The sequence below is a fragment of the Apus apus genome, chromosome 1 (assembly GCF_020740795.1).
Source record: "Apus apus isolate bApuApu2 chromosome 1, bApuApu2.pri.cur, whole genome shotgun sequence".
NCBI lineage: Eukaryota > Metazoa > Chordata > Aves > Apodiformes > Apodidae > Apus > Apus apus.
In genome coordinates this window covers 191,241,615-191,267,382 of record NC_067282.1, presented here as the reverse complement: position 1 = coordinate 191,267,382, position 25,768 = coordinate 191,241,615, and the positions used below count along the sequence as shown (strand labels likewise).

General features: G+C 42.1%; 1 protein-coding gene across 4 annotated transcripts in view; it reads left to right on the top strand.

Annotated features, from left to right (window-relative positions):
* DUS4L (dihydrouridine synthase 4 like) overlaps positions 1-25,768 on the top strand; it is a 41,014-nt gene that overhangs the window by 1,332 nt on the left and 13,914 nt on the right. Inside the window, exons 1-9 of one of the 4 annotated variants that reach the window (XM_051636293.1) lie at positions 869-1,124; positions 1,265-1,399; positions 2,509-2,630; positions 5,818-5,935; positions 7,394-7,516; positions 8,464-8,703; positions 16,278-16,370; positions 19,786-19,886; positions 21,900-22,050. In XM_051636293.1, coding sequence (XP_051492253.1) covers positions 1,290-1,399; positions 2,509-2,630; positions 5,818-5,935; positions 7,394-7,516; positions 8,464-8,703; positions 16,278-16,370; positions 19,786-19,886; positions 21,900-22,050 — 1,058 coding nt within the window. In that variant the 5' untranslated portion in view covers positions 869-1,124; positions 1,265-1,289. Of the gene's footprint in view, positions 1-867; positions 1,125-1,264; positions 1,400-2,508; positions 2,631-5,817; positions 5,936-7,393; positions 7,517-8,463; positions 8,704-10,237; positions 11,616-15,620; positions 15,871-16,266; positions 16,371-19,785; positions 19,887-21,899; positions 22,051-25,768 lie in introns of those variants that run through there. The other 3 variants (XM_051636264.1, XM_051636273.1, XM_051636283.1) reach the window with 3 other exon arrangements.

The following is a 25,768-nucleotide window of genomic DNA, read 5'->3' as shown; positions in this document are numbered from 1 at the left end:
AGCGGGAGCGGGAGCTGGGCCGGGAGCTGGAGCGGGCACTGGGCCCGGAGCGGGAGCTGGGCCGGGAGTGGGAGGCAGCGGGAGCTGGGCCGGGAGCGGGAGGCAGCGGGAGCTGGGCCGGGACCGGGAGCGGGAGCTGGGCTGGGAGCGGGAGCTGGAGCGGGAGCGGGAGGCGGCAGGAGCTGGAGCGGGAGCTGGGCCGGGAGCGGTAGCGGGAGCTGGGCCTGGAGTGGGAGCGGGAGCTGGGCCGGGAGTGGGAGGCAGCGGGAGCTGGGCCGGGAGCGGGAGGCAGCGGGAGCTGGGCCGGGACCGGGAGCGGGAGCTGGGCTGGGAGCGGGAGCTGGAGCGGGAGCGGGAGGCGGCAGGAGCTGGAGCGGGAGCTGGGCCGGGAGCGGTAGCGGGAGCTGGGCCTGGAGTGGGAGCGGGAGCTGGGCCGGGAGTGGGAGGTGGCGGGAGCTGGGCCGGGAGCGGTAGCGGGAGCTGGGCCTGGAGTGGGAGCGGGAGCTGGGCCGGGAGTGGGAGGTGGCGGGAGCTGGGCCGGGAGCGGGAGCTGGGTCTGGAGCTGGGCCGGGAGCGGGAGCTGGGCCTGGAGCGGGAGCTGGGCCGGGAGCGGGAGCGGGAGCTGGGCCGGGAGCTGGAGCGGGCACTGGGCCCGGAGCGGGAGCTGGGCCGGGAGTGGGAGGCAGCGGGAGCTGGGCCCGGAGCGGGAGCTGGGCCAGGAGCGGGAGCTGGGTCTGGAGCTGGGCCGGGAGCGGGAGGCGGCAGGAGCGGGAGCTGGGTCTGGAGCGGGAGGCAGCAGGAGCTGGGTCTGGAGCGGGAGGCAGCAGGAGCTGGGTCTGGAGCGGGAGGCGGCGGGTGCTGGGTCTGGAGCGGGAGCTGGGCCTGCGGCGGGAGGGCCTAGGCGGAAGCAGGCGCGGTTCTCGCTGGACACAAGGAAAAACTTTCTCCATGAGTTCTCAGGGGTTGCCCTGAGCCCCGGGTCCAGCCGAGGGGCTGGGCTGGAGACTTCCCGCCAGCCAGAAGGATCGCTGCTAGGAGGAAGGAAGGCAGCGGTGTCACAGGCGGGTGTCACGCGTGGAGCGGGGCGCAGGGTCGGTGTTTGTAGCTGGTGGTGGCAGCAGAAGGTGTGTTCCTGACACTGCTCATGAGGCTTTTCTTGTGGGATGCTCTTCAGCCCTGATGCTTTCCTGCATGTCTTAGGAGAAGCAGCAGGATTACTTACCCTTTGTGAATTACACTGGTGGCTGTTTGGTTTTTTTTCCAGATGCTAAAAGGATTGTTGGTTATATATGATTAGTGACATCGTAGAAACTAAACAATGCCAACTGAAAGATCCCATGGATTTGTTTCATTCTGGGCAAGTCGTAAAAATATGTGCCCCGATGGTCCGCTATTCAAAGTAAGTAATTGTTGATAGAGTGGATATATTAAGGATATCTTAGCGTGACTTTTAAGGTTATGCTGACAGGTTTGAAAGATGCTTAATTGTGCTGGTTTAAGCAGTTCTGCAGTCTGGAGCTACATTTGGATCAGTTTTCAAACCCTTAGGACATGCAGGAAGGCTCTGGGTTTGAGGGCCCCTGGAAGTTGTGGTTAAAACTAGTTGCAGCCAGTTCCCTGTACAGAAAGAGAACAAGGTACAGGCTAAGAGAGCACTGGGCATGCCTAGAAGGAAAGTTCAACGCCGGGGCTCTCCCAAGACATCCCTTGAAGATCACCAAAGAACCTCTAGAAAACTAAGAACATATGCATAATGATATATGACTATGTATGGCTAATTGATATGGAGGTATGTAAACAGAATCACAGAAAGGTAGGGGTTGGAAGGGACCTCTGGAAATCATCTAGTCCAGCATCCCTGCTAGAGCAGATTACACAGGGTTTTAATGTCTCCAGGGATGGAAACTCCACAACCTCCCCGTACAGCTTGTTCCAGTGCTTTGTTACCTTCAGAGTAAAGAAGTATTTTATATTTAGGCAAAACCTCCGATGTACCAGTTTGTGACCATTCCCCCTTGTTCTGCCACTGGATACCACTGAGAAGAGTCTGGCCACATCCTCCTGACACTCATCCTTTAAATATGTATAAGCACTTAGGAGACCCCCCCCTCAGCCTCCTTTTCTCAAAGCTGAACAGACATGAGCTCTGCCTCTTGTGACTTGTAGTATGCACGTTAAGCAGAAGTATTGCCCGTGCAGCCAGCATGCTGCAATAAAGAATGCCTGCCTTCTAAGACTTCAGAACAAGTCTTAAAGGGTTTCTTTGCTGGATTTTACAGTATCACTGCTGTGTCAACTACAATTCAGTGCATTTTCTCTGACAAAGTTTTATCTTGACTATAAAAACATGGATTATTACCTTTTTCTGCTTTAATTATGGAGATAGATATGGGAGATGGTTTATCATTGTCCTTGGGCATCCTCATGGTACTGCATGTGAGAACAGCATTTTAAAATAGTTAATCAGAGAAATGTCCTTACCATTTATCTCTTTTCATCTGTCTGCAGGTTGTCTTTCAGAACCCTGGTTAGGAAATACAGCTGTGATTTGTGTTACACACCAATGATCGTGGCAGCTGATTTTGTGAGATCTGCAAAAGCAAGAGACAGTGAATTCACAACAAACAAAGGTACTTTTTTAAGAAACCATTGCCTTGTCAGAACGTTTTATGTGTTCATAAACCAAATTGACCAAGTGAATGAAGTCTTGACATGCCTTAAGAGTTTTGGCATACGATGTCTGATTGATCGTAAAACCGTATTCTAGGTGAGAGTAAACACATTCCAATGATAGAATGTCAAATGAAATAGTGGAAAAACTTGCCTCCACCATAAGTCAGGGTCTCCAAACTAATTAAGGTGTGTTGTGGGTTGACCACACATGGCAAGTCAGCAGCTGTGCACCCACACAGTTGCTCACTCATTCCTCCCCCACCTCCACAGTAGCACAAGGAGAGACTAGGAAGAGCAAACGCAAGAAAAGCTCATGGGTCAAGATGAAGACAGCTTAATAGTGAAGGAAAGAAGGAGGAAAAAAACAGGTGATGTAAAGGCAGTCACTTCCGACCTCAGACCAGCAGACCAATGCCCAGCCAGTCTCTAAGCAACAGGCATCCTGGAATACAATTTCCATATCCCAACCCACTTCTCTTCTTCCTCTACCACTCAGGCAGAGTGAGTAAAAAAAGGAAGTTTTGATGTTGTGGAAGTATTGTGCAACAATAGCCAAAATATTGATGCATTATCAACATTGGTTAGCAGCACTGCTGCATACAGGCTGCTATAAATAAACTTTAAATACATTTAAAAATTAACTCCATCCCAGCCAGACGTAGTAAGATTATTTTCCGAGCAATTCCTGGTTTGTGTTGTGGTTCAGAGACTTGCTGCCAGGAAAGTTTTCTGGCCTCTAACAAAAATACAACAATTGCTAAACGGGGAAAAAACAATAGACTAGGCATTGATACAGTGGAATCAAGGATTGATAAAAGAAGAAGGATTTCAAATTAGCTGGAGTTGAAAGTGAAAGGGGCTATTGATGGATTCCTTGAGATAATGAGAGGGTGATGAAGAGGCCAGGAAGTTGAAGCATGACTTGGGTTGATGGGGAGAAGCAAGGTACAGAAACAACCGGAACACATACCTAAAGGAGTATAAGGAGTTGTACAGAGTCCTGGTAGTAAAGGAGAAAAGTTGTATGAAATACGTGGGAAGAGGTGACAATAACGATACAAATCTGCTGGCATGAAGTGGCTGTAGTGGAAGAGTGTAACAAGGAACACAGAAGCATAGGCTGCAACTGGAGGATTGAAGGGGGTGCTGCTAATCCCGTAGTAACATTGGTGTATGGGAGTTTAGGAAGTGTGATGATTTAATCTCTTCAGACCATGGAACTGGTAGTTTCATAAGTGTATATATAATACCAGGAGAAGTATGTTTAATTGTTTTAGCCCTGGCTGTTTGCTATGGTGCATTATTATAACACAGCAGTTACAGGAAAAAGTCACGTTGGGAAGCACTGGTAGACTCTTATTATTAGAATTCTACTTTAAAAAAGCATGAATAATTCTTTGTATGTAAAAAAAATTAGTAAGAACGTAACTGAAAATATATATGGCTCAAAGCTCCACAAAGCCACTAGTTTGCCCACTTTAAATTTAGTTATACTTGTGATCTACAAGTCTTCTGGCATTGAAGTTCCACAGGTCAGATATGTAGTGTGTTCGGGGGGGGTGAAAAATATTGTGAGTAGAAGGGAAATTCTCCTTTATGCTCTAATTTTGCTGCCTGATAACAAGTGATAGAAAACAAAATGTTCTTGTGTTGCAAACAATGTCTTCTTCCTATACACCTCTTTTCATCCTGGCCATAATTTTATAGGCCTTTAAAACATTGTGCCTCAGATAGCTCTGCCAAGATTATAGTGTTTATTTTATTATGTTTTTAACAAGTAGTTCCATAACAGGTTGTGAAATTTCACTGTGGTTTATGTTTAATTTCCTAGCTGGTTTTGGATTTTGTCATCTAACTAAGGGAGTAGGTTTGGAGCCTAGAATTGCAATTTCTGTTTTCTTCAGTATTGATACTTCTTTGTTGTGTATTTTCCAAGTAGAGGTAGATATTTTTTGTGACTGCTGCTAAAAATTAAGATGCCTAGACTCAGTATTTTTGTTACTTAATGCTCAACCATAAAAGTAGGAGTGTGGGTTTATTTCAGAATGCTAGCTGTAACAATATACTTCCCATCAACTGGAGCACTGTATTAAATAGATACTGTTTTGAAAATATGCAAGGGATTTTCTTTTTTTCTTGCTGGATTTTTAGGTAAGGTCTAGCAGAGTCTCAGCTTGATTGAGAGGCTCCACTACTTCAAGAACTACTTATTTTCCAAATAGAAAAATATTCAGAAGCACTTGTGGTCTTTTCTGTACCAGAAGTTCACTTGCCGTGTGCATTTGTTGGATCATCTCTTCCCATCAGTGCTCAGATATCCCCTTTCCTCCTAACTGCAGCAATTGTTTATATGGGACATGAGTGCTAAGACTGTTTGAGATATTTTTAGGTGCCTTTAATGTAATGCAGTAGCTGTAAAAGTGGACCAAATGACCATCTGGCTCTCTGCAGGGGCTTAGTAAATCACAAGTAGTTCAGCGGAGGAGCACTGACTCTTTGGTTTTGCACTTGGGACAAGGCTGCTAAAGCTGCCTCTGCCTGTGTGTTCTCATTCCAGCTCTGCATATTGACATGTAGATAAAAAATAGACATATTGGCACAGAGGAGGAAAAAAGTGGGCCAGGATAAGGGAGGGCAAAGCTTGTGGGTTGTTCAGCACCTTCCTTCTTTGAAGGGAGCTTACAGGTTTGTTCTGTAAGCAAGTTTCCCACCTGGCAAGACAGGCCTGTCAGTACAGCAGAGGGGCTGCATGCAGACAAGAAGGGGCAGACTAGGAGGAGAAGCATGAAGGCAGCTGAAAAATAGAGAATACTTAGTTTCATATATCATCTTTGTGAAAGATAAGCATCTGACCAATTTCAGTCAGAAAGTGTCTGTTGAACCTGCAACCATCTGGGGCACATATGTTTGTCTGTATTACCATCTCTACTGACAGACATTAGTAACCACTGGTCATCTACCTTTATTTGTGAATACAAATCAGAATCACAAAATAATTGAGTTTGGAAGAACCTAGAGCCAGTTGTCTAGGACCATGACAACCTTCCAATATACAAGAAAACATTAAAAATTTAGAAAGTCTAATTTTTACTTTCTGGGTAGTTGGGTTTTTTTTAATCTCTTATTATCTTTTCATTGGAGTAGGTGATCATCCATTGATTGTTCAGTTTGCTGCTAAAGAAGCACAGGTTTTGTGTGATGCTGCCCGTATCGTCTGTCCTTTTGCAGATGGAATAGACCTAAACTGTGGCTGTCCTCAGAGGTGAAGTTTTGAAAAAGCTGGGTAAATGTAATGAAATAATTTGAGAATAAAGAATGTTGATCTTCATTTTTGGAGTAATTTCTGTCTTAACTTAAAAATAGACTTTGAGAAACAGCTTTCTAACCTGTCAGAAATGTCTGTGTGGCGAGACACTTCTGAATGTTCTGATATTCTGTCACCATGGTGAGACTAGGAAAACCAGCAGTATTTGCCAACTTGCCTTTTTTGATTTCTGAGACACTGAGTGCTGGCTCAGAAGTGAAGTGTCCATCCCTTCTCAACAGCTGTTAAATATGCATTACCAAAAAGAACTTGCTGCAAATAATTTGGAGAATGTTTTGAGAAATTATGTGGCAATTTCCAAAATAATGAGGCAAGTCCCTGGTGTCTCAGACTTCTGCAAGTGAAGGATAGTCTCTAAGAGATAATTCTACAGATATTATTCAGGAAGTGCTGAAAATAATTTATTCCATCTTTTATTAGGTTTACAAGTACAATGAATTAGTGATCTACTTCTCACTAAAATTGATAAAGATTTTATCTTGACAGTGAAACAGTAGTAACGCACAAATGAAGATACTTGCTAAGTGGTTCAATTGAGAACCATTTAATACATGCTTGTCAGGCAGTCTTTCTAAGTGAAGTCCTCAAAAATAAATGTAGGAAAGCAAAAGATAATATTACGGTGCAAATACTTAATTTGTCTCTTCTAATTAGGTTGTCTTGACTTAAAATTATAGTATTTGAGAAAGCTTTTCTGGAAAGATATGAGACTTCAGAACGGAGATATATTTTTTTCTAAGCTAACTACAGTTCAGTATGCCTAACTGTAAGTTCCTTTTAGGCCAAAAATGCATGCTTTCATTTGAATACTTTATTTCTTGTGCATTCTGTTTTCAAGGTAACACAACTTAGTGCACTTCATCTGCCCTTATAGAAAATAAAAGTTTACAAAGAAAACCTGCTGCTTTTACATGGAAGCAAAGGTTATTTCCTGCCAATCAAAATAAAGTGTTTTGCAGTTGAGGGAAAACAGATTACTGAAATCATATCCTTCCTTGCACTTGAAAAATCTTCCTTTTCAATCCAAAGTAATTTTCTGTTTAGAAGAAATTAATGATCCAATGCAAGGGGGAGCATAAAACTATTTATTTTATGTATAATTTCAACCTTTGTTGATTAAATGTTAATTTGTCTTCCTTGCAAGCCCATTTGATGGGCAGAAAGTTGAAGGGATTATTAAGTTGTACAAAGTTCTAACAGCACAGTGGAGACTGAACCAGGATCTAAAAGCTGGTGTCAAACGGCAAATGAACCATTGATCTACAGCCCATACTATCTCTTTTTAGTCAACCACATATTCTAAAGGTCCTAAGGAAACAAACCTATTTATTGACTGAAAATGAGCTGCATTTTTTTTTTCAAATGTAGAATACAAATGTTCTTGTTCTTTTAAAGGTGGGCAATGTCAGAAGGCTATGGTGCCTGCCTAATAAATAAACCAGAGCTTGTTCAAGATATGGTGAGACATGTACGGAATCAGATTGACAACCCTAGATTTTCAGTATCCATTAAAATAAGGTAGGTCTACTTTCAGTGCTATTTGTGATACATAGAAGAACCCTCTTCATTTTTTTCAAAGAAAAACATTCATGTAGTAGTTATGTTATACTTGAATATATGTAATTTTGTTAATATAATATTACATACTATAATAATTTCCTTGCATGTGAAGACTGCTGAGATATTTTGACCCAAGATGGTGCAAGAATATCTAGGGCAAGTGTTCTCAAACTTAGGTAGTAGAACCAGCACAGCCTGTGACTGCTTACCCAGATAACACACTTGGTGCTAGAGTTTTCTTGCAATTCAGATGACATGAAAGGAGAAGTTCAAAGGTCTAGGGTTCAGTAAAAGAAAAGCAATATATAGGCTGTATCATCACATGGAATTAGTTTGTGAGGTCTTGAAGGCCAGAGCCACAGTTACTGTTGGCTGTAAAGGGAAGGGTAACAGAACTGAGAACTTGTCCCCACAGCTGCAGTAAGGAACACATCCTGCTTCCCATCACTTGTTAAACTTCTGTAAACTCTTTCTTTCTATTGCTTTGCACCACTTCATCCACTGTGTATCCACACATTCCATGTGGCTTTTGCCTATTTGTCAGTTAAGTTTCAATTCAGTTCGCAGTCCTTCAGGAAAGGGGAACTAGTATAAATCAGAATTATTTTTTTCCCATAAATCTTTTTTTTTTTTTTAGAATCTATTGGGCACCCATGCTCAATCTCTGTAAAATTTGTTACGTATATTTCAGAGATGTGATATAATTGGGAACTGCTAAATTAAATAGTGGTTTCAATACATTAAATTTTTATATATTTATTTTTAGAAGACCCTCTATCTTTCAGCAGTAATATTTTCTTTATTTATAGTGTTATACTAATCTGTGGTAACTCCTCCAAAGACAGGGGTGGGGTAATACGTTCACGCAACTTCCTATATAATGTTTTCATTCCTTGGAATTTTAGGATCCATGAGGACTTAAAAAGAACAGTTGACCTGTGTCAAAAAGCGGAAGCTACTGGAGTTTCATGGATTACAGTACACGGGAGAAGTGTAGAAGAAAGACATCAGCCTGTACATTATGATGCAATTAAAATAATTAAACAAAGCTTGTCTATACCTGTTGTGGCTAACGGAGACATTAAAACTTTAAAAGATGCTGAAAATGTTCATCTCTTGACAGGAGCAGATGGTAAGATTAAACATACTCTATTTTCTAAGTAAAAATCAGATTTCAAAGTATTGATTTTGGCTGTAAGTAGGACATGATTTGAGCACTTTTCATTTTTTGAGGAGACAAATGAAAGGATGTTTTAGATTACTTATAAACTCATAAACAGAATCACTTGTAATCAACATAGAGCACTGTTATTCAAAGCCACAAATAATTATTTCCAAGGCAAATTACAAGAGCTCTTTCCTTAATCAGGCTATCTCATCATTCAGTAGTGGAGTTCAGGGGGACCTTCAGATATGTGATTCATTCAGTCTCTTTATGGGGCTGATCACCTTCTAAAGAACTGCAAACTTCGACTTGGAAATCTCTACTTCCTGCACATTGGAGCAAATATCTTACAGTAAGAATATGGCAGGAAAAGGACAGCCAGATACTTAACTGTTAAGATAGTTAGCTTCAAAGACATCTTGTCTTACTCTTCAATTGTAAAATTTTGGAGTAAAGGATTCCCTTCAGTTATTTAGTCACAATATATCCCTAGGTTCCTGCTACTTACTGTCTGTGGTTTCTAGACAATATGGAAATCCAGTCTATGTTTTGAAGAGGTGATCTGTAACTACACTCTTTGGATCTTACAGCTGAAGAATAACAGGCAGAGGACACTAGCTAGTGTCATAGGAGAAAGTTCATGTGGCAGGTTTCTTCTGACACTCTTGATGTTTAATGGCAGCAACAAAAACTAGTTGAACCAAACTACCATGCTGCTACAGTGACTTTCCCCCCAGATAAAAAGCAGGAAGTATGTAACAGAAAGGAATGTTCTCATAGCATAGCTGACCACCTTCAATAGTAAAAATGTAAAGCATCAGAATTTTTTCTGTCATATACAGTTATGAAAGGAATTTGTCATATTTGTTCATCCTGTTTTTTAAGAAGAGAGTAAGTGGAATAGATTATATGTTGACAGCACAGGAAAACAGAATCCCTTAATTGCAGAAAAATTACAGTAGAACTTGCATGGGATTATCTGATAATTTGGGATTATAGTTGCAAATATACTGGCTTGTTCAGAAAGATACTGCAAACCAAGAGCCCTGAGATTTATACAACTGAGACTTTGATCTCTTGCTGGAAGAAGGATTATGGGTCAGTGCATCAGCTGAGTTGCACTAAAACATGCTTAACTTACCATATTACTGGTACCCATGTGTCTTTCCATCATAATTTTATGTTAAAAAGACAGGCTTGTATGTGTGTAGAAAATAAAATTCTATTGAATTGCATTTTCAAAAGTAGGGAAGAAAGGCTTCTGTGCCCTGTGTTTTGTTTCAAAATTTCTGAAAGGATGAGTCACCAAGTGGAATGTGTTGAAAGCTGGTGTAGGTACTCTGAGGTTTGGATTTTTAAATGGATTTCTCTGGTAAAAATACTCATCTCTATTCTATTATTTGTGTGTAAGCTTTGGGTGGGTGTCCTAAAGAGTGCTATACAAAATCTACAGGAAGATTTAACGTAGAATTTAAACTGTAATGTAATGTATTGCTTTAATTTCCAATTTGAAGGTATAATGGTGGCTAGAGGACTCTTAGCAAATCCGGCAATGTTTGCAGGATATGAAGAGACACCTTTGAAGTGCATCCAGGACTGGGTTGACATTGCTCTTGAGCATGGAACTCCATTTACTTGTTTTCATCACCACTTAATGTACATGATGGAACGGATAACTTCAAAACAAGAGAAGAAAGTTTTTAATGTTTTATCAAGTACTTCAGCAGTATTAGATTATCTGAATTACCATTATGGTGTGTGATAACTAAGCATTTCAGTTCTGTGTAAACTTGTATTTTGCAATTGTTGATACATTATTGAAGTTTTAATTGATTTTTTACTTATTAGTCACATTCACATGTTGCAGAAGTATTTTCAACACAGCCTAACTTTATGATCAGGGTGGTACTTTGTATTTTTGTATCAGCATTTTTCACTCCAGAAAATATTCCATATTCCACAAATGTGGAATTCTGTTTACAGTGCACTGCTACATAGAGGTTTAACCATTGTAAGACTCCAGCAATTTATTTTTTCACCGGAGAGTTGCTCACAGAAATATGCCTACAAGACTAGGGTTTTTCTTATGTGAAACCTGCTAAAATCAGGACTACTAATAAATAATATCAAGAATTTCAGACCAAAAGAATAGAAAGGGAGCAATTACAGAATTTTTTCTTTAACTGACATAAGCTGTACTTTTCAATTTGAGTAGTTTCTAAAGCTTAAAGACTGTGAGGCCTTGAAGCCCAGCATTGTATCCTTTTTTAAATTAAGTGTTCTTTTTGCAGACTAAAACTTTCTAAACGCAGTTACAACTCAGAAAAATTCCACATTTCATGTAGGGAAGGAAACTTGGAATAGATAAATGACAGAAAGAAGGAAAGAATAAAATTTCAAAATAGTTTAAACTAAGTACAAACAGCTGAATTTAAACTACAGGACTTGAAAGTTCTAACTAAATTCAGTGTTGTTTATCTACTGTATAATAATTATATAAAATATTAAATCCCTGTCATCTGCCAAAACAGAACTTTGTAGGTCAGATCAAAGCTTACAGATTCTCTCAGCAGGGCTCCTGCAGTCCTTTCTGCCTGCTGGCATGCTGCTTATGAAAGCATGGCAGCCACTTGGCTTTGAATCTTTGTATAGGAGGGAAATTGTGATAACTGGAACAAGATAATAGCATGACACACCAGCTGCATTTGTTCTGCAAGGGAAATTTCACGAATCTGTGCAGTACAATTACTTGTAATCAAATAATTTGCTTTCTTTGTATGTTTACATAGAAATTCATACTAGAAATTGCTTAGTTTTCTGACTGATACTTCTATGAATATACAAGTGAATAGTGCTAAATTTTCTAAATAAATTACTTGGTTTTGTATACAATTGTATTTTTTTAATCAAACTATAAACTGTGACCACCTGGGGAAGGGAAGGTTGCTTTTGATGCTACTTCCCAAATCTTTTAATTGTTTACATGTCTAAATTCTCACAAGTATTTTAATACAACAGCATAAAAGACTTGATCATTTTTCATAGCAAATGTCTTCTTTAGGCATACAAACAAAAGTTTGAAAGGCATGGCCTGAGTCATCAAATCTAGTTCACTATTTAAGACGGAGAAGTTATGCAACTCTTCTGATAGGGTCACCTTGCTCATGTGTTAACAAATGGAAAATGACAGACATGCTTTGCTGTCCTTAGCTAATTGAGATGATTTCTGCAACCCTTTTTGGTGTGACAGGTTCTCCATTCCTTCAGACAACTATTTTAACTCTTCTGGATTGTAACATTTTCTTAATATTGGATGAGCAGTTATGTGTAGCACTCCAGGTAAAACCCCAGCGATGTCTCCTGCAGTTAATAATTCTCTTTCTAATGCCCCACTTTTCCTCAGTTCATTACCTAATTTATGAGCTCCTAGTTTAACAGCAGAAGTTCTTATTTCCCAATTGCATGGCATTGTATTTTGTACTGCTGAATTTCCAGTCTCAAGTTCATCCAGTTATAGTGCAATACTCTGTTCTCTTCAATTCTGAAAATACAAAAAAATGTACAACTGAATTGTAGAAGAAAGGGATTCTTAAAAGTATTAGCCAAGCCCTGTGTTAGAATTCTCTTAAGGTTTTATGATTTGGCAGACAACTATAATTGCTATGAACTGTCCCATTAGCCACAAGGAGAATAGAAAAAAGTTATTTATTGTAATCAAATAACAAATGCAAGGCACTTTTGGTTTGGTTTGGTTTTTTGTTTGTTTGGGGTTTTTTTTTGTTTGGTTTTGGTTTTTTAATACTGAGGAAACTGAATTTTAGAGGATTTGAAATTCCTTGACCTATTTAGGAACTGAATACTTGGTGATTTTAAAGGCAGCAGTTGTTGTGCCTGTGTGAGATCAATCATAGAGATTTCTGCCTGAAGTACATGACCTAGGTTGCTGTTAATTGCCAGTAATTAAAGAGTGCCTCATCTAGCTAATAATGCATCACGAAAGGAATCAGAAATTGATCATCCCTTTTGTGGGGTGAGGTGAATTGCACACCCTCCCTTGTGAATTTTGTGTGCATCTAAATACATTTCACTGTGTTAACATAGAACAAACTGTAAAATTTGAGTCTTAGAGCCATATTCTGAGCTGCCATACTGTTCAAACATACAAAAATGGCTGACGACAGGAGTTAGTTGTTTGTCTTCCAGTGTTGTTTTAGAATCTGGTCATATTTCTCACCATAAGCCATTTGAATATGGGAAAATTCTCATCCCAGTTTAAAGCTACTAGATATATTAGCTCCCTGTATACGTCACTTGTAAGATCACCAGCTACTGTCTTCCTATTTTCAAATTTTTAAAAGTTACTCTGCAAGTAACGTGATACAAAGCTTTGTATTCTATTTTAGGTCCTTTGCCTCCTGTAACTGATCCAGCTCTCTGTTAAGCCACTCTGCACAACAGCACCATATTTTCGTATCTGTATTTTCTTGCAACTTCAACCCTGCTGCAGTAACCCCAGCGCCCTCACGCAGCCTGCATATTTCCTGCTGTTGTTTCTTAAGTCTGCTCTCTGGGGTTGAGGATTGGGTAAATGCACGGTGTGGTAATGAGACAGCTGTCATACAAGCCAAACGAGAAGGGAAGATTGAACTTTGCCTTTTCTTTCAGCAGAGAATTAGTCAGGTTTCTGTCCTCTAACCAGTTTCTAATATAATGGCATTTCATATTTCTACTTTTGAATACTTTGCAACATTACTGGTGGGAGAGGGAGGTATTTATTTTAACTGTAATGTTTTAACGTTGGTGAGGATTTCTGTAAAGCAGCCAGCCATTTTTATATATATAGTATGGCATCATATTTACCACACTGTGGCCCACGGTAAGACAGGCAGTCTTAGATCAACAATCCAGACTTCCACAACTTCAGCTAGAATACGTTCCAGGAGCAGTAGCATGCACTGAGCAAGAGAAAGGAGGTCTCACAGACATTTGCAGGAGGCTTCTCTTTGTCCCTCAGCTCACATTCCAGGTTGGTGGGCAACACGCAGCAGCTGCAGTGGAAGTGCACAGCAGATACTGCAGAGTCTTCCTGAGACCTTACAAAGCACCTGACGTGAAAAAGCAGGCTTGGAGGCTCTGGCAGCAGGGATGTGCAGTGGTAGTCCGATCAGTGTGAGGCTGGGAGAGCAGCTTATAGTGCTACTAAGAGGTGGGTAAGCAGCTCAGAAACGGAAGCTGCTCTGGAATTAAAGTAAAGTCTTTAATAACATTTAAACAGCTTCAGTAAACTCAGGTTATGTTTTGTCTGTGCTTCTGATTAAATAATTTAATGAAAACATGTTAGAAACACTAAAAACCCAGGCTGTTTCCACTGTGTAGATTTGGTTTAAATGGCTGTTTGTATTTTTTCCAATATTTGTTATGCAAAAACAATTACTTGGGATGTAACCTTTCATCCAGACATTGCTTGGCAGCAGGTAGGAAAATGCTAACATACTGGCTCCATCCCCAAGCCACAGACCTGGGAAATTTCAAGTGTAAACAATTTGAGATTGTGAGCAGCAGCAAACAACTTTGCTCAAAAACTGCTTATGCAAGAACTTCCTACCCCATTTAAGTTCCAATGGATTAGAGTAACAAAGAACTACTATTCACAGCATTTAATATGTCTTATTTTGATGGAAATCAATGGGGACAGAATTTCCAAAAGCAGGTAGCTATGTCAAGAGAGCTGGTGATACACAGCTAAACAAGGTAACCTCTTCCACCAGCAGCACCTCAGGATCTGTGTAGGGCTGAACTCAAGCCAGGAAGATGCTGAGTGGGCCCGGGCCTCAGTGAACTGAACAGGGTGTGAAATACTTGATATAACGTGAAATTGCTGGACATGATGTGCAACAGTGCAAGAAACTGGCAAGTGCTGGGGTGGATGGCTGGATCTCAGCAGTGGTTAGGGGGGAGTTGTGAAAAACACCACAGATAACTGGTGAATAGTTTTGAAGGTCTCCTCAGAACTAGGAATTTGCAGGGTCAAGAGTACCTAGTAACCATATTTATGCAGTAAAATCGAGCAAAGAAACCCTCTAAGACTTGAAGTTTCTCAAGGCAGCCATTCTTTATTGCGGCGCGCTGAACGCACGGGGGTTACTTACGCCTGATGTGCATGCCACAAGTCACAACAGGCACAGCTTATATTACTGAGTTACATACATAGACTATTCATATCACACATGCGCTCTTAGTTTTCTAGAGACTTCTACAAGGTTCTTTGGTGATCTTCAGGGGATGTCTTGGCATGCCCTGGAGTTGAACCTTCCTTCTAGGCATGCCCAGTGCTCTCTTAGCCTGTACCTTGTTCTCTTTCTGTACAGGGAACTGGCTGCAACTAGTTTTAACCACAACTTCCAGGGACCCTCAAACCCAGAGCCTGCCTGCACGCCTTAAGAATTAGAAAACTGACCAAAATATAGTTCCAGACTGCAGCACTGCTTAAACCAGCACAATTAAGCATCTTTCAAACCTGTCAGCATAACCTTAAAAGTCAAGCTAAGATATTTTGAATGTATCCACTCAAGCAAGATCCCACAGCAAAATGCTTACTAGCATTCCCCCAGTCTGAAGAAGACGCTAATTTCAACCTTTCCCAACCCTGCACTTCCCAAGGGAGGTGTGGTTCCTCAGGAAGGTCACCCCTACCGCCAGGCCGGCTCTCCAGCCGCCCCACCGAGCCCCTCAGCACTGCTCCTCGGGGTCGCCCCGGGCCCGCCGGCAGAGCCCGGGAGGCTGGGGCGGTAGCCAAGGGCGGCCTCTGGGGAGGGAAAGGACGGCGCGGAGCCTCCAGCTCCCGCCGGGTGGGACCAGAGGGGCCCCTCCCCTCGGTCCGGCCCAGGTGGGACGGCGGCCGCCCCCGCAGGGCCCCGGCTCCCCGCCCTGCCCCCGCCGTGTCGCGCAGCCCCGTCCCGGCCCACATGCCCAGCGGGGCGGAGGCTGCTCCGGGCCCGCACGCCGCTCCGCCAGAGCCGCCGCAGCTCAGCGCCCGCCGGAAGGACCGGCTGGATCCCGGCTGCGAACCGCCGGCCCAGACGAGACCCCGCTCTCCGCCCCTCCCAGAGCGTCTCGCCGCCATCGGGCTCCGCCGGGCGCCCAGGAGGTTGCGAAGGCCGAGCGGCCGCGAGCGGGGCCGGGCCGGGCCCTGGGCGGCCCAGGCCTCCCCGGCTGTGCGGGCGGGAGCAGCGCCTTGGGGCGGCGGGAGGGCGCCCGGGGCACGGCGGGGCTGGGGCAGGGGCTGCCGGCGGGCCCCGCTCCCTCGGGACCTGCTCTGCCCGCCGGGCTGGGCGCGGCGCCGAGGGTCCCGGCGCCCGCCTCCCCCAGCCCGGCGGAGGGTCCCGTCCCAGGGCTTGTCGGGGAGAGGAGTGACGTGCAGGGGGACGCGGTCCCCCGGCCCCCTCCCAGCTGCCCTTCAGTTCCCTAGAAACGTTTTCCTTGGAAGCTCCGTGGCCCGGCGGGAGGCCGCCCGGGCCCGCCTGAGCCGCCTCTCCCTCCGCAGGCTGCCGGGACGATGACTTTCCAGTGGATGGCGGTTGTCACCGTCCTGTACGGCGAAATAGGGGTGCTGCTCGTGCTCTGCCTGCCGTTTATTTCTCCTCTGAGGTAGGACTTGAGCGTGCTGGACAGCCCCAGCTCTGTCTTCTCACTCACGGGTTTGGGTTTGTTTTACACTTTCGCTTTTATAAACGCCGAGTTCCGCATCTTGAACTTGGCTGAAGGAATGCTGCTCGGGACTCGGGCGCCGGGAGCTGCAAGAGCCCTAAGCCGCGTGTAAGGAGCTTGACGCTCGCTTCGCACACTCTGCTGATTCATCCACGCGGCGGTTCGGGCTCCCAGGAGGAGCCCCGGTGCCGCCGCTTCCCGGTCTCCTGGCGGGCTGTGCGGTGTGCCCGGTGTGCCCGGCGTGCCCGGTGTGCCCGGTGTGCCCGGCGCGCAGGGGCGGCGCGGCCCGCCCGGGAGGAGCAGCGCTGCAGCGGGTTGGTCTGCGTTGGGCACGGCGGGTGCTGGACCGTGTTCAAATACGTCTGGTGCTCAAAGCTGACCGTGTACACCGCCCGTAAGGGCCGGTAAGAAATTTGTAATGATGTGTTTTAAAAAATGCAGACTTCGGCTTGATGCGGAAGGTTCAGGACCACTGAAATAAAGGCCTCTATAAACTTAAATGCAGTTTAACAAAACAGTAACGCTTCTGGAACGCAACACGTTAAGAAAATTCATCTTTGTAAAATGCCCTTAGTAAGGAAAAGAAATGTGTTAATTACTCTTGCCATATGCAAAGACCTGGCTTGCAGCCTTAAGGTTCTTTCCTTTAGCTTCTCAAATAAGAAATAAAGAAGGCTGACTTCTCTCCAAGAAGCAAGAGAAACAGGTTTATGATTTATTTCCAGAATATGAGTAATTCTAAAAAAAACCAACCTCTGCCCCCCCAAAAAACCCTAAGCAGGATAAAACCTTAAAGCTTTAAAAAAAAAAAAAAAAAAGCCACTGTCTCAGTGTTACTTACAAACTGTTACATGTTTGTTTCCTGCATCTTTAGATGCATTTATTTTTAATCTATTTATTTTTAAAATAATCTCTTTAGATACAGAATTAAGAATACGATGTGTTAAGGAACAAATGCTAAAACAAAACCCTACGATGTGGAGAGTCTGAATTTAACGACATAAACCTGTGAAAGGGTCTTCAAAATGGTTGGATCATCCACAGCCAGTATGGATTATGGTCATGTTTCCTCAACTTCAGAAGTTAAAACCGTTCTAAAATCTAATTTGACCTCTTCTTTTTACAAGCTGTCTTGTGAGGAGTTCTGCATTCTAACATAGATGATTGAGTTCTCATATTTGCTGTTGTTTTCCAATCAAAAGTGCAGTTGTTTGTAAGAAGGGAAAAGTATTGTGGGAGGTGTAATAATCAGATTATTAATTATTTACGTGGGGTAGCCAGCTGCAAGAATTTCTGCAGGCTGATGACACGTGCACAGTACGTTGCAAGTATTGAAATAGGTTTCACTTATGACATAGATAAGGCTTGTATCCAGTCTTTGTGGCTGAAAAGCAAATTCATGAACTGCAGCGTTACCAGCATTTATTCAAACATTAAACACAGTGCTTTTAATGAAACACAAATGGTAGATTTTTGCACTTGTTTGTAGCATTCAGCTATTACTTTGAACACTGGTTTCAGAAAGAGTGCAGTAGCTTTGTCTCTTATGTGACACATTCAGTTATCTTGTTAACAAAACTGTCACAGGAATCTTGTGGGGTTAAAGACTAGATTTCGCTGCTGTGACAGTAGCAGAGGGCAGCAGTTCTGCCTTGCACATTTTGGTGGCCTGGGACGTGGTTCTGTCAGCAAGGAATCATTCCCAATTATACAGGCAGACAGGAAACTGCTCTTTAAAGTTTTGAGTTACTGGCTTGTCAGTCCTCAAACAGATGGTTTGCCTCTTTTGTGCCTGTACACTTTTTTAGATAATGAACTTCTTCTTTAATTTGCTAACAAGCTTTTAAGTTCCAGGGGAGTAAGTGAATCAACTATATACAAATGCAGGTATGCAGAAAGACAGAACTATACTGCCAAGCATGGCACATCTGAAGTGGTGGCCAGTATTATAGTTTGAAGGATTATATTTATGTGACTTCTGTCACCAAAAAGAAATGCAGCATTCATAAATGTAAATGCCCATATTTGTTGAAAAATAAGCATGAAAATGTAACACAGGAAGACTGCAGTAAAAAGATCTTGTTTTTAGCCTGAATATAACTTGGCAGTATAGATGGTCTATGGTCATACCTCAGAGGATCACTTACTGAGTGGAGATCAATGTGAAACTTGGAGAATTGCATGTTTAAAGAGTTAGTGAGTTGGCTTAATTTTAGTTGTAGTTTGATTTAATTAAAGAGTTTTGGTTGATACAAACTATGGCTGTCTGCTTTAAGGAATTCAAGTTAGACTAAAAGATATAAATTATGCTTGTGCATATACCATGCTAAAATATTTTCATTCTTGCTGGTACAGAACTTGAAGGAACCACTGGGGGTAATCCTACCACCTAATTTAAATCAGGTTCATAGTAGGTTGGAAGCTGCTTTGTTAAAGGACAAATTGTGACTGTCTCTGCAAAATGTCAGTACTCTTAACAAAAGCTGGATATTTTACCTGATACAATCAGATGCCTGTGTTACATCCCTAATGGCATAACTAGGGATTGCTTCATTTTTGCAGTAGCGCTGATTCTAAGCTGCAGCAAAGGACAAGTAGCTGCTCTGCTGTTGTCTCATGTGGGTTTCAGTTCATTTGAGCTTATCAGATGTTCATTTGTGCTGCACGTGTGAATTCTTGCGAAAGCCCTCTATGCAGTAATACTGAGTAGGCAATTGATTGTTTGAACAATCGCCACTGGGCCTCTGAAGTTGCTTCCTTAGCCAACAAATTAATGCTCTTGAAAGAAGTTTTAACACCTGACAAAATATAAATATAAGACTTGTCCTTTTGTTGTCATTTGCAAGTTAGAACATAAGAACATTCCTTGTACTTTACAATTATGCAAACTCATCAATGTAAAAGGTAAGCCTTCTGAAGAAGGATTGTAGAGATGATCTTTATTTGTGGAGGAATTTTATTTTATTTGGCAACAAGGAGTATAACTGGATAGAAATAAAAATTATTAAATGGTTTTAACAGTATTTACTTGAGTTTATTGTAGTCGGGATCAAACACAAAGTAATGCTAGTCAAAGTTCAAGCTAAAATAAAACACATCTGGAGAGTACCTGCTATCATGCAAGAAGTTTTCAAGTTGAACCAACTGTCTTTGCCTGTATTGACAAGAAACAAAGAAGAGACAAGCAAGTTGAATTATTGGAAAAGTTATGTATACATAAATTATATTGCAATTAAAGCAGTTGTTTAGAGACCTTATGTAAGCCTGTCATGAATAGCGAGGCTCTCTTCTCTGAGGTTACTATGCATTTTTTTAGTGTTTAATTGTTTTTTAGTAACACAATGCTATATTACAGATGGCAGAAGATTTTTACGATTTCTCTGTGGAGCAAAATGGCAGTTTTTTGGAACAAGATATTCCTTACAATAATAGTTTTACTGATCGTCTTGTTTCTTGGTAAGTGTTAAATAATAAGTTCTACAGTATAATGGGAAAGAGCCTATACTGCATCTGTGTTGGGAATCCAAATGCAACAGCAATATAGCAGTGAATGAGGAGGGAAAATGGAGCTTGGTCCGGGCTGCTGCTTGCTTTCACTTTCTTGCACGAGTAATTGAACTTGAAACATTTGACACCAGAATTTGGCTGAGCTGCTCAATATACAGTAGATGGCAGTCTTTCTCTTGCTTGTTGTTGAAATAGAAGACCAGAAGAATACATCAAAGCACTGGGCTATTTGATTACTTTTGCTCAGCACAGATACAAAACAGCTGTTGGCTAAATTTGTTCTGAGTAGTTCGTAAGGTCTATCAAGTAGGAGTAAAGGTTTAATGAAACTGGAGCTTGAATGAAGACCATGTGCCTGAATTCATTTAATGTCTGTCCTGACTGCTCTTTGTGGTAAGTATCTCCTGTATTTTATTGATGGAAATAGTTCCCCAGTTTCAGTGCTACAAGTAGTTTTCTTCCATGGATAGAAGTGTTTCAAGTGCCTTACATGGAAAATGTGACTTAATTTCAAGCTACTTAAAATAAAAATAAAAATGATGTGGTTTTATTGTCTGCTGAGAGAATCATACAGGTGTACTACATATGTAAAAAAGTCAGACTAGAGAGTAATACTATATTCCTAATAGTAAAAAAAGTATTGGAAATGCTACTAAACCTTTTTTTTTATTTTAGATGATCTTTTGTAGTACATTCTTTGGTAAATTACTGAAGATTGAGAACCAACGGTTTTAATTTACTGTCCTTGAAAATCCATTGAAAACTTTAATCAAAGCTTGTTTTTGAGTTGGTGATGACTATTAATGTTGTGGAATGACAGATTTGGGCTCAGGTCAAGTAGTGGGGTGATGCTTGCCCTGTAGCATTAGATTATAGGTTACTACAAGACTAGCATCTTCCCATAGCACAGGGATAAAGACTAGAATCTTCCCATAGCACAGGGATAGGGACTTTTTTTTTTGTCTTAGTTTTTATTGCATTGGTTGAGTTCCACATCAAATACTTTCTTTTTTTTTTTTCTCTCTAAATAAGAGACAGTCGTAAGTGATGTTACTCTTGTGCTTTTCTTGGGAGTTGATTTTGTCTCCTTAGAGAAATACAACAGCAATTTAATAACATAGGGCCAAAACATTCTGCAACATCTGATGTGTTGTGAAATGTGTATTTTTGTTGAGATGTAGGATATCTTATTTGATCTATTGGCTACAAGTATGTATGCTGACCTTAAGTTTACCGATTGTAATATGAACTCTTAACTGCATTAGCTTTTGGTTTTATGCAGACATAAGTCCTACTGAATTATTTTGTCCTTTGAAGTGTTGGCCCTTCTGTAGCACTGTCAGGAGTATATGGTGGATGAAAGGGAGATGAAAAAAAGCTGAGCTGTAGCTTACCACTTCTGTTTATGTTCAACACTGTGTTACTACAGTATTCCTATTTTGATGGATGTTACAGAAATATTTTTGTCTCCCTGAGACAAGCATAAAGTAGACACTTCTGTCATTAGTAAAATACATGCTTACCTAACAAATTCCATATGAGGAAAATACTTCAGAAGGCACCTCTTCTTTTTTTTTTTCTTCTCATACTGTTTTCTCACTGCTTGTCTATGGGCTGGATTCTAATTCAGTTATCAGCAGTGACATTTTGACACTGTCTGTAAGGTCTCTGGTAACATTTGTAGAATGTGTTGCTTTGACCTCATTCCTGGTGGCTGTGTTCAAGTGTTGGAAGTGACTGTTCAAGCATGTTTTGGGCAATGGTTTTGCTGTCTCTGGGAATGTCTTATACTGCTTCAGTGATTTATCTAGAGCTATCTTTAAAATGTGTGGGTAACATAAGTCGTGTTCTATACTTATTAGCTGTGCAGAAAGTCCAAATACATGTTTCTAGTACTATATCAAGTTTATCATGCCTGCATACTCACAGATGTGAATAAGAACAAACTGGGTTTTTTTGCAGATGCTTTCAGAGAAGTTAGGAAGTACTCATCTGTTCATGTGAATGAGAAGGCTGCAAATGTCAATGCCAATGCCTTTGATCATATTCAGATGAAACTCTTCCGATCGCAAAGAAACCTCTATCTCTCAGGTTTTTGCTTATTTCTTTGGCTGTAAGTATGAAATTTTTCTAATTTCTAAGTAGTGTGTCTCCTTACAGGAACTACTGCACCAAGTCCAATTTTAAGAGATTAAAGAATTAAGTATGAACAGATTGGCTATGAGGCAAGTAAGATCAGGGAAAATAATATCTTACAAATGTTTGAAGATGGGAAGGATATGAGCAACACATGGAGAGAAACATTTTGAATGCTTGAGAGAACATGTATTTTGCAGAAGTTTCTTCAGGGAATACTCATTTCCTTCCTTAAACTTAGGCCCTGTGGTGTGTTTATTTTCAACAAAGAAAACCGTAATTAAAAAAAGCCTCAAAAACTAAAGTAGTCTTAAAATAATCTTAACACGTTGCAAGAAGGTATTCTTGCATCCTGCTGTTCTAAGAAGCAAAGCTTGAGACTGACTTGAACCAGTTTATCTAAAGCTCAAAGTTAGGAAATGTAGATTATGTTCTGGCTTTCAAGGGGAGTTTCAGATATTATTTCAGGTCAAGCACTTTGTGGCAACTGACTTACTATGTGTCATGGTTTAACCCCGGCAGGCAGCTAAGCCCCACACAGCTGCTCACTCTCACCTGGTCAGATAGGGGAGAGAATCAGAAAAGTAAAAGTGAGAAAACTTGTGGGTTGACCTGAAGAGAGTTTAATAAGTAAAGCAAAAGCTGTGCATGCACGCAAAGCAAAATAAGGGATTCATTCCAACTTACCGTCAACAGGCAGGCTTTCAGCCATCTCCAGGAAAGCAGGACTCCATCACACTTAACAATTCCTTGGGAAGACAAATGCCATCACTCCGAATGTTGTCTCCCTCCTTCTTCTCCCAGCTTTGCATGCTGAGCATGACATCACGTACTATGGAATATCTCTGGTCAGATAGGGTCAGCTGTCCCAACTGTGTTCCCTCTCAGCTTCTTGTGAACTCTCAGCCTACTCACTCGTGGGGTAGTGTGAGAAGCAGAAAAGGCCTCGACTCTGTAAGCACTGCTCAGCAATAAGGAAGACACCTCTGCATTATCAATATTTTTTCCAGCACAAATCCAAAACATAGCCCCATACTAGCTGCTATGAAGAAAATTAGCTCTATAACAGCCAAAGCCAGCAGATGTGATACTGTGGTCTTAATTGCAGTATTCCTTTCAGGATGTTTAAATACAGCTGATAAAACAGGGTAACAGAAAGGACAATTCTGTACTGCCCAGCAGTAGCAGTCAAGACTACCTGTGAATCTTCACAGTAGCCGCAACAATCTGCAGATCATCTTAGTTGGACAAGAAGCACATGAACAGACATGTTGGTCAGATGGTTTTCTGTTTGTACGTTTTTATGGTGACAATGGGCAAAGAATGTTGGCCCTCTTCTGAATCCTTCAGTGAGCTACATGACATTGCCCAGATATGCAAAAGAAGCACAAAACAAGGAAGTGCCAGGCGTCAGACACCTCAGATAAACTTCTTCCCCTTGGAGTGATAAGTGGCCATTTTAGCTGATCATTGAGAGGCATTGCACATAAAGAAGTGTAAAGGAAAAGTTTGTAGAAAACTTGAGCAGGAAAATTTTGGAAAAAACAAAGGTGGCTGTAGCCTTGCACAATAGTGATAGGAATGCATCCTGTTCTTTGTCTGCCTTCAGAAAGGTTAAGTAAATATGCACAAATACATTTGTGATCTCTGCTTCAAGAGAGGAATAGCTGGATTGTGTCCTACACTAGAGTTGGAAGCTGGTCCCCCAGGATCCTACTCCCACTCAGCTTTCAAGGAAGAAAACTTGTCAGGTGGCCCTAATAGATTTTATTGTGGATAAAAGTTCAACTCTGGAAGAAGTTTTGTTTAAGGCTTTTTTGGGGGCTACTGGCCTTTCACCACGATTTAGAAGAAATAAATGCTGTTAGTGGCTAGATCAAAGGACTTTTCTTAGTAGAGCTTTTTTTTTTTTTTAATCCATTAAACAGGTATAATGTCTGTCAGAAAAGGAGGAAAAAGTGTTCTTTGGGTTGCCTTATCCTACCTTGCTGCTGCTGTCATCCAGCCAAGTTAAGACAACATGTAGGGGTGAATGGGTACTTGAATGCCCCTAGTTCATTCTTTGGGTCAGTTTTAATTCATTTTAGCACATCAACCAGTAGGATAATTCCAGAAGAATAGTAGATGGAGATTCCCAAGATGGAGGACGTTGGCAGCATGTCATTTCTGGCAACACAACAAAAGCTCTTCTCTGTCTGTGGTTCAGCAATTGTGGAACTCTGGGTACAGGTGAGGAAAACGACCTAATAGTGGAGGTATTGGAGTCAGCGGAACCTTCATTCACCAACTGTCTGCACAGAAAAGAGGAGGGTCATAGTTACCAGAGGCTGTACCTTAGGCAGGAGAGAGGCACCCACCTGCTAATCTGACTTGATGTCTTGGGAGGTGTGGAGAGCCAAGGCTTGTCTGGTCCCCTGGTACCCCATGCTGAACTGAAGAGAGGTGAGAAGGGCTGAAAACAAAAGGAAAGCTAAAGAAACCATGGCCCCAGTGCTCAGTGGAGCAGGAAACCAAATGACATGGAAAAGAATTAGACATTGAGTGTCTTATGACCAGCCTTACCTTACAATGTTTCTTGCTGGTAAGGTCTGCTTTTTGGCCTCCCAATTCTCTTGAGTCTTCTAGGAGAGTCAACAGGGAATGTAACATTAACCACAGTAAAGGAAGATGCAGCTAGGGAGTACTTAAACAGATTGTGCAAATCTAAGTACAGGACGTCTTAGGATGAGTTGCATCCTTGCATGCAGAGGGAGCTGGCCAATGTCATTGCAAGACCATGCTCTGTCATCTTTGAAAGATCTAGGTGTTTAGGGTAGGATCCTGCATCCAGGCAAACATTGCACCTGTCTTGAAGAGGACAAAAAACAGGATGTAGGGAACTAGAGACTAATCAGCCTCACATCCCTGGAAAGGTTGTGGAACAAATCTTACTCAAAGCCATTTCCAGGGACATGGAGGATACAATGGCTTGGATTAGTCAGCTCAGATCTACAGAGAGGATGTGATGCCTGATCATCCCTGTTGCCTTCTGCAATGAGATGACTGGCTGTGTGGGTAATGGGCAGAGCAATGGATGTTGTGAGCCTTTAGCAAGGCCTTCCTCTTGTGACATCCCAGTAGCCTAGCTGTGGAGGGGTATGGGCTGGAGAAGTGGAGAAACAAGCAGTTGGAAAATACCCTGGGCTTTTGGGGTCAAAGGATGATAGTAATGCAAATTCCAGCTGATGCCCCTTAGGGATTGGTCCTGGGCTCAGTACTGTTTAATGTCCTTATTAACAACCTGGATGATGGGATTGAATGTGCTCTTAGCAAGGATGCAGATGGTACCAAATCAGTGTGATTTCTATTCAGAGAGAGCTAGGCAGGCTGGAGAAATGTGCTGCCAGAAGTCTCATTAAATTCAACAAAGGCAAATACAAAGTGCAGCATCTTACAGGAAGACCACAGCCAACCTCCAGGCTTGGGGCTGACTGAATAGAAAGCAGTTTGCAGGCAAGGACCTGGGGATCCTGGTAGACAGCCAGCCATGCAATGAACTGTGATAGCAAGAGCTAACTGCAGGACTGGCTCCAGTTTTGGCTCCCCAAAATGCTGGACTACTGCAACAGGGTACCAAGAAGGTTGGGGGCTGAAACACGTGGCCTGTGAGGAAAGGATGAGGGCTTGGCTTCAACCAGAAAAAGCGTCACTGAAGG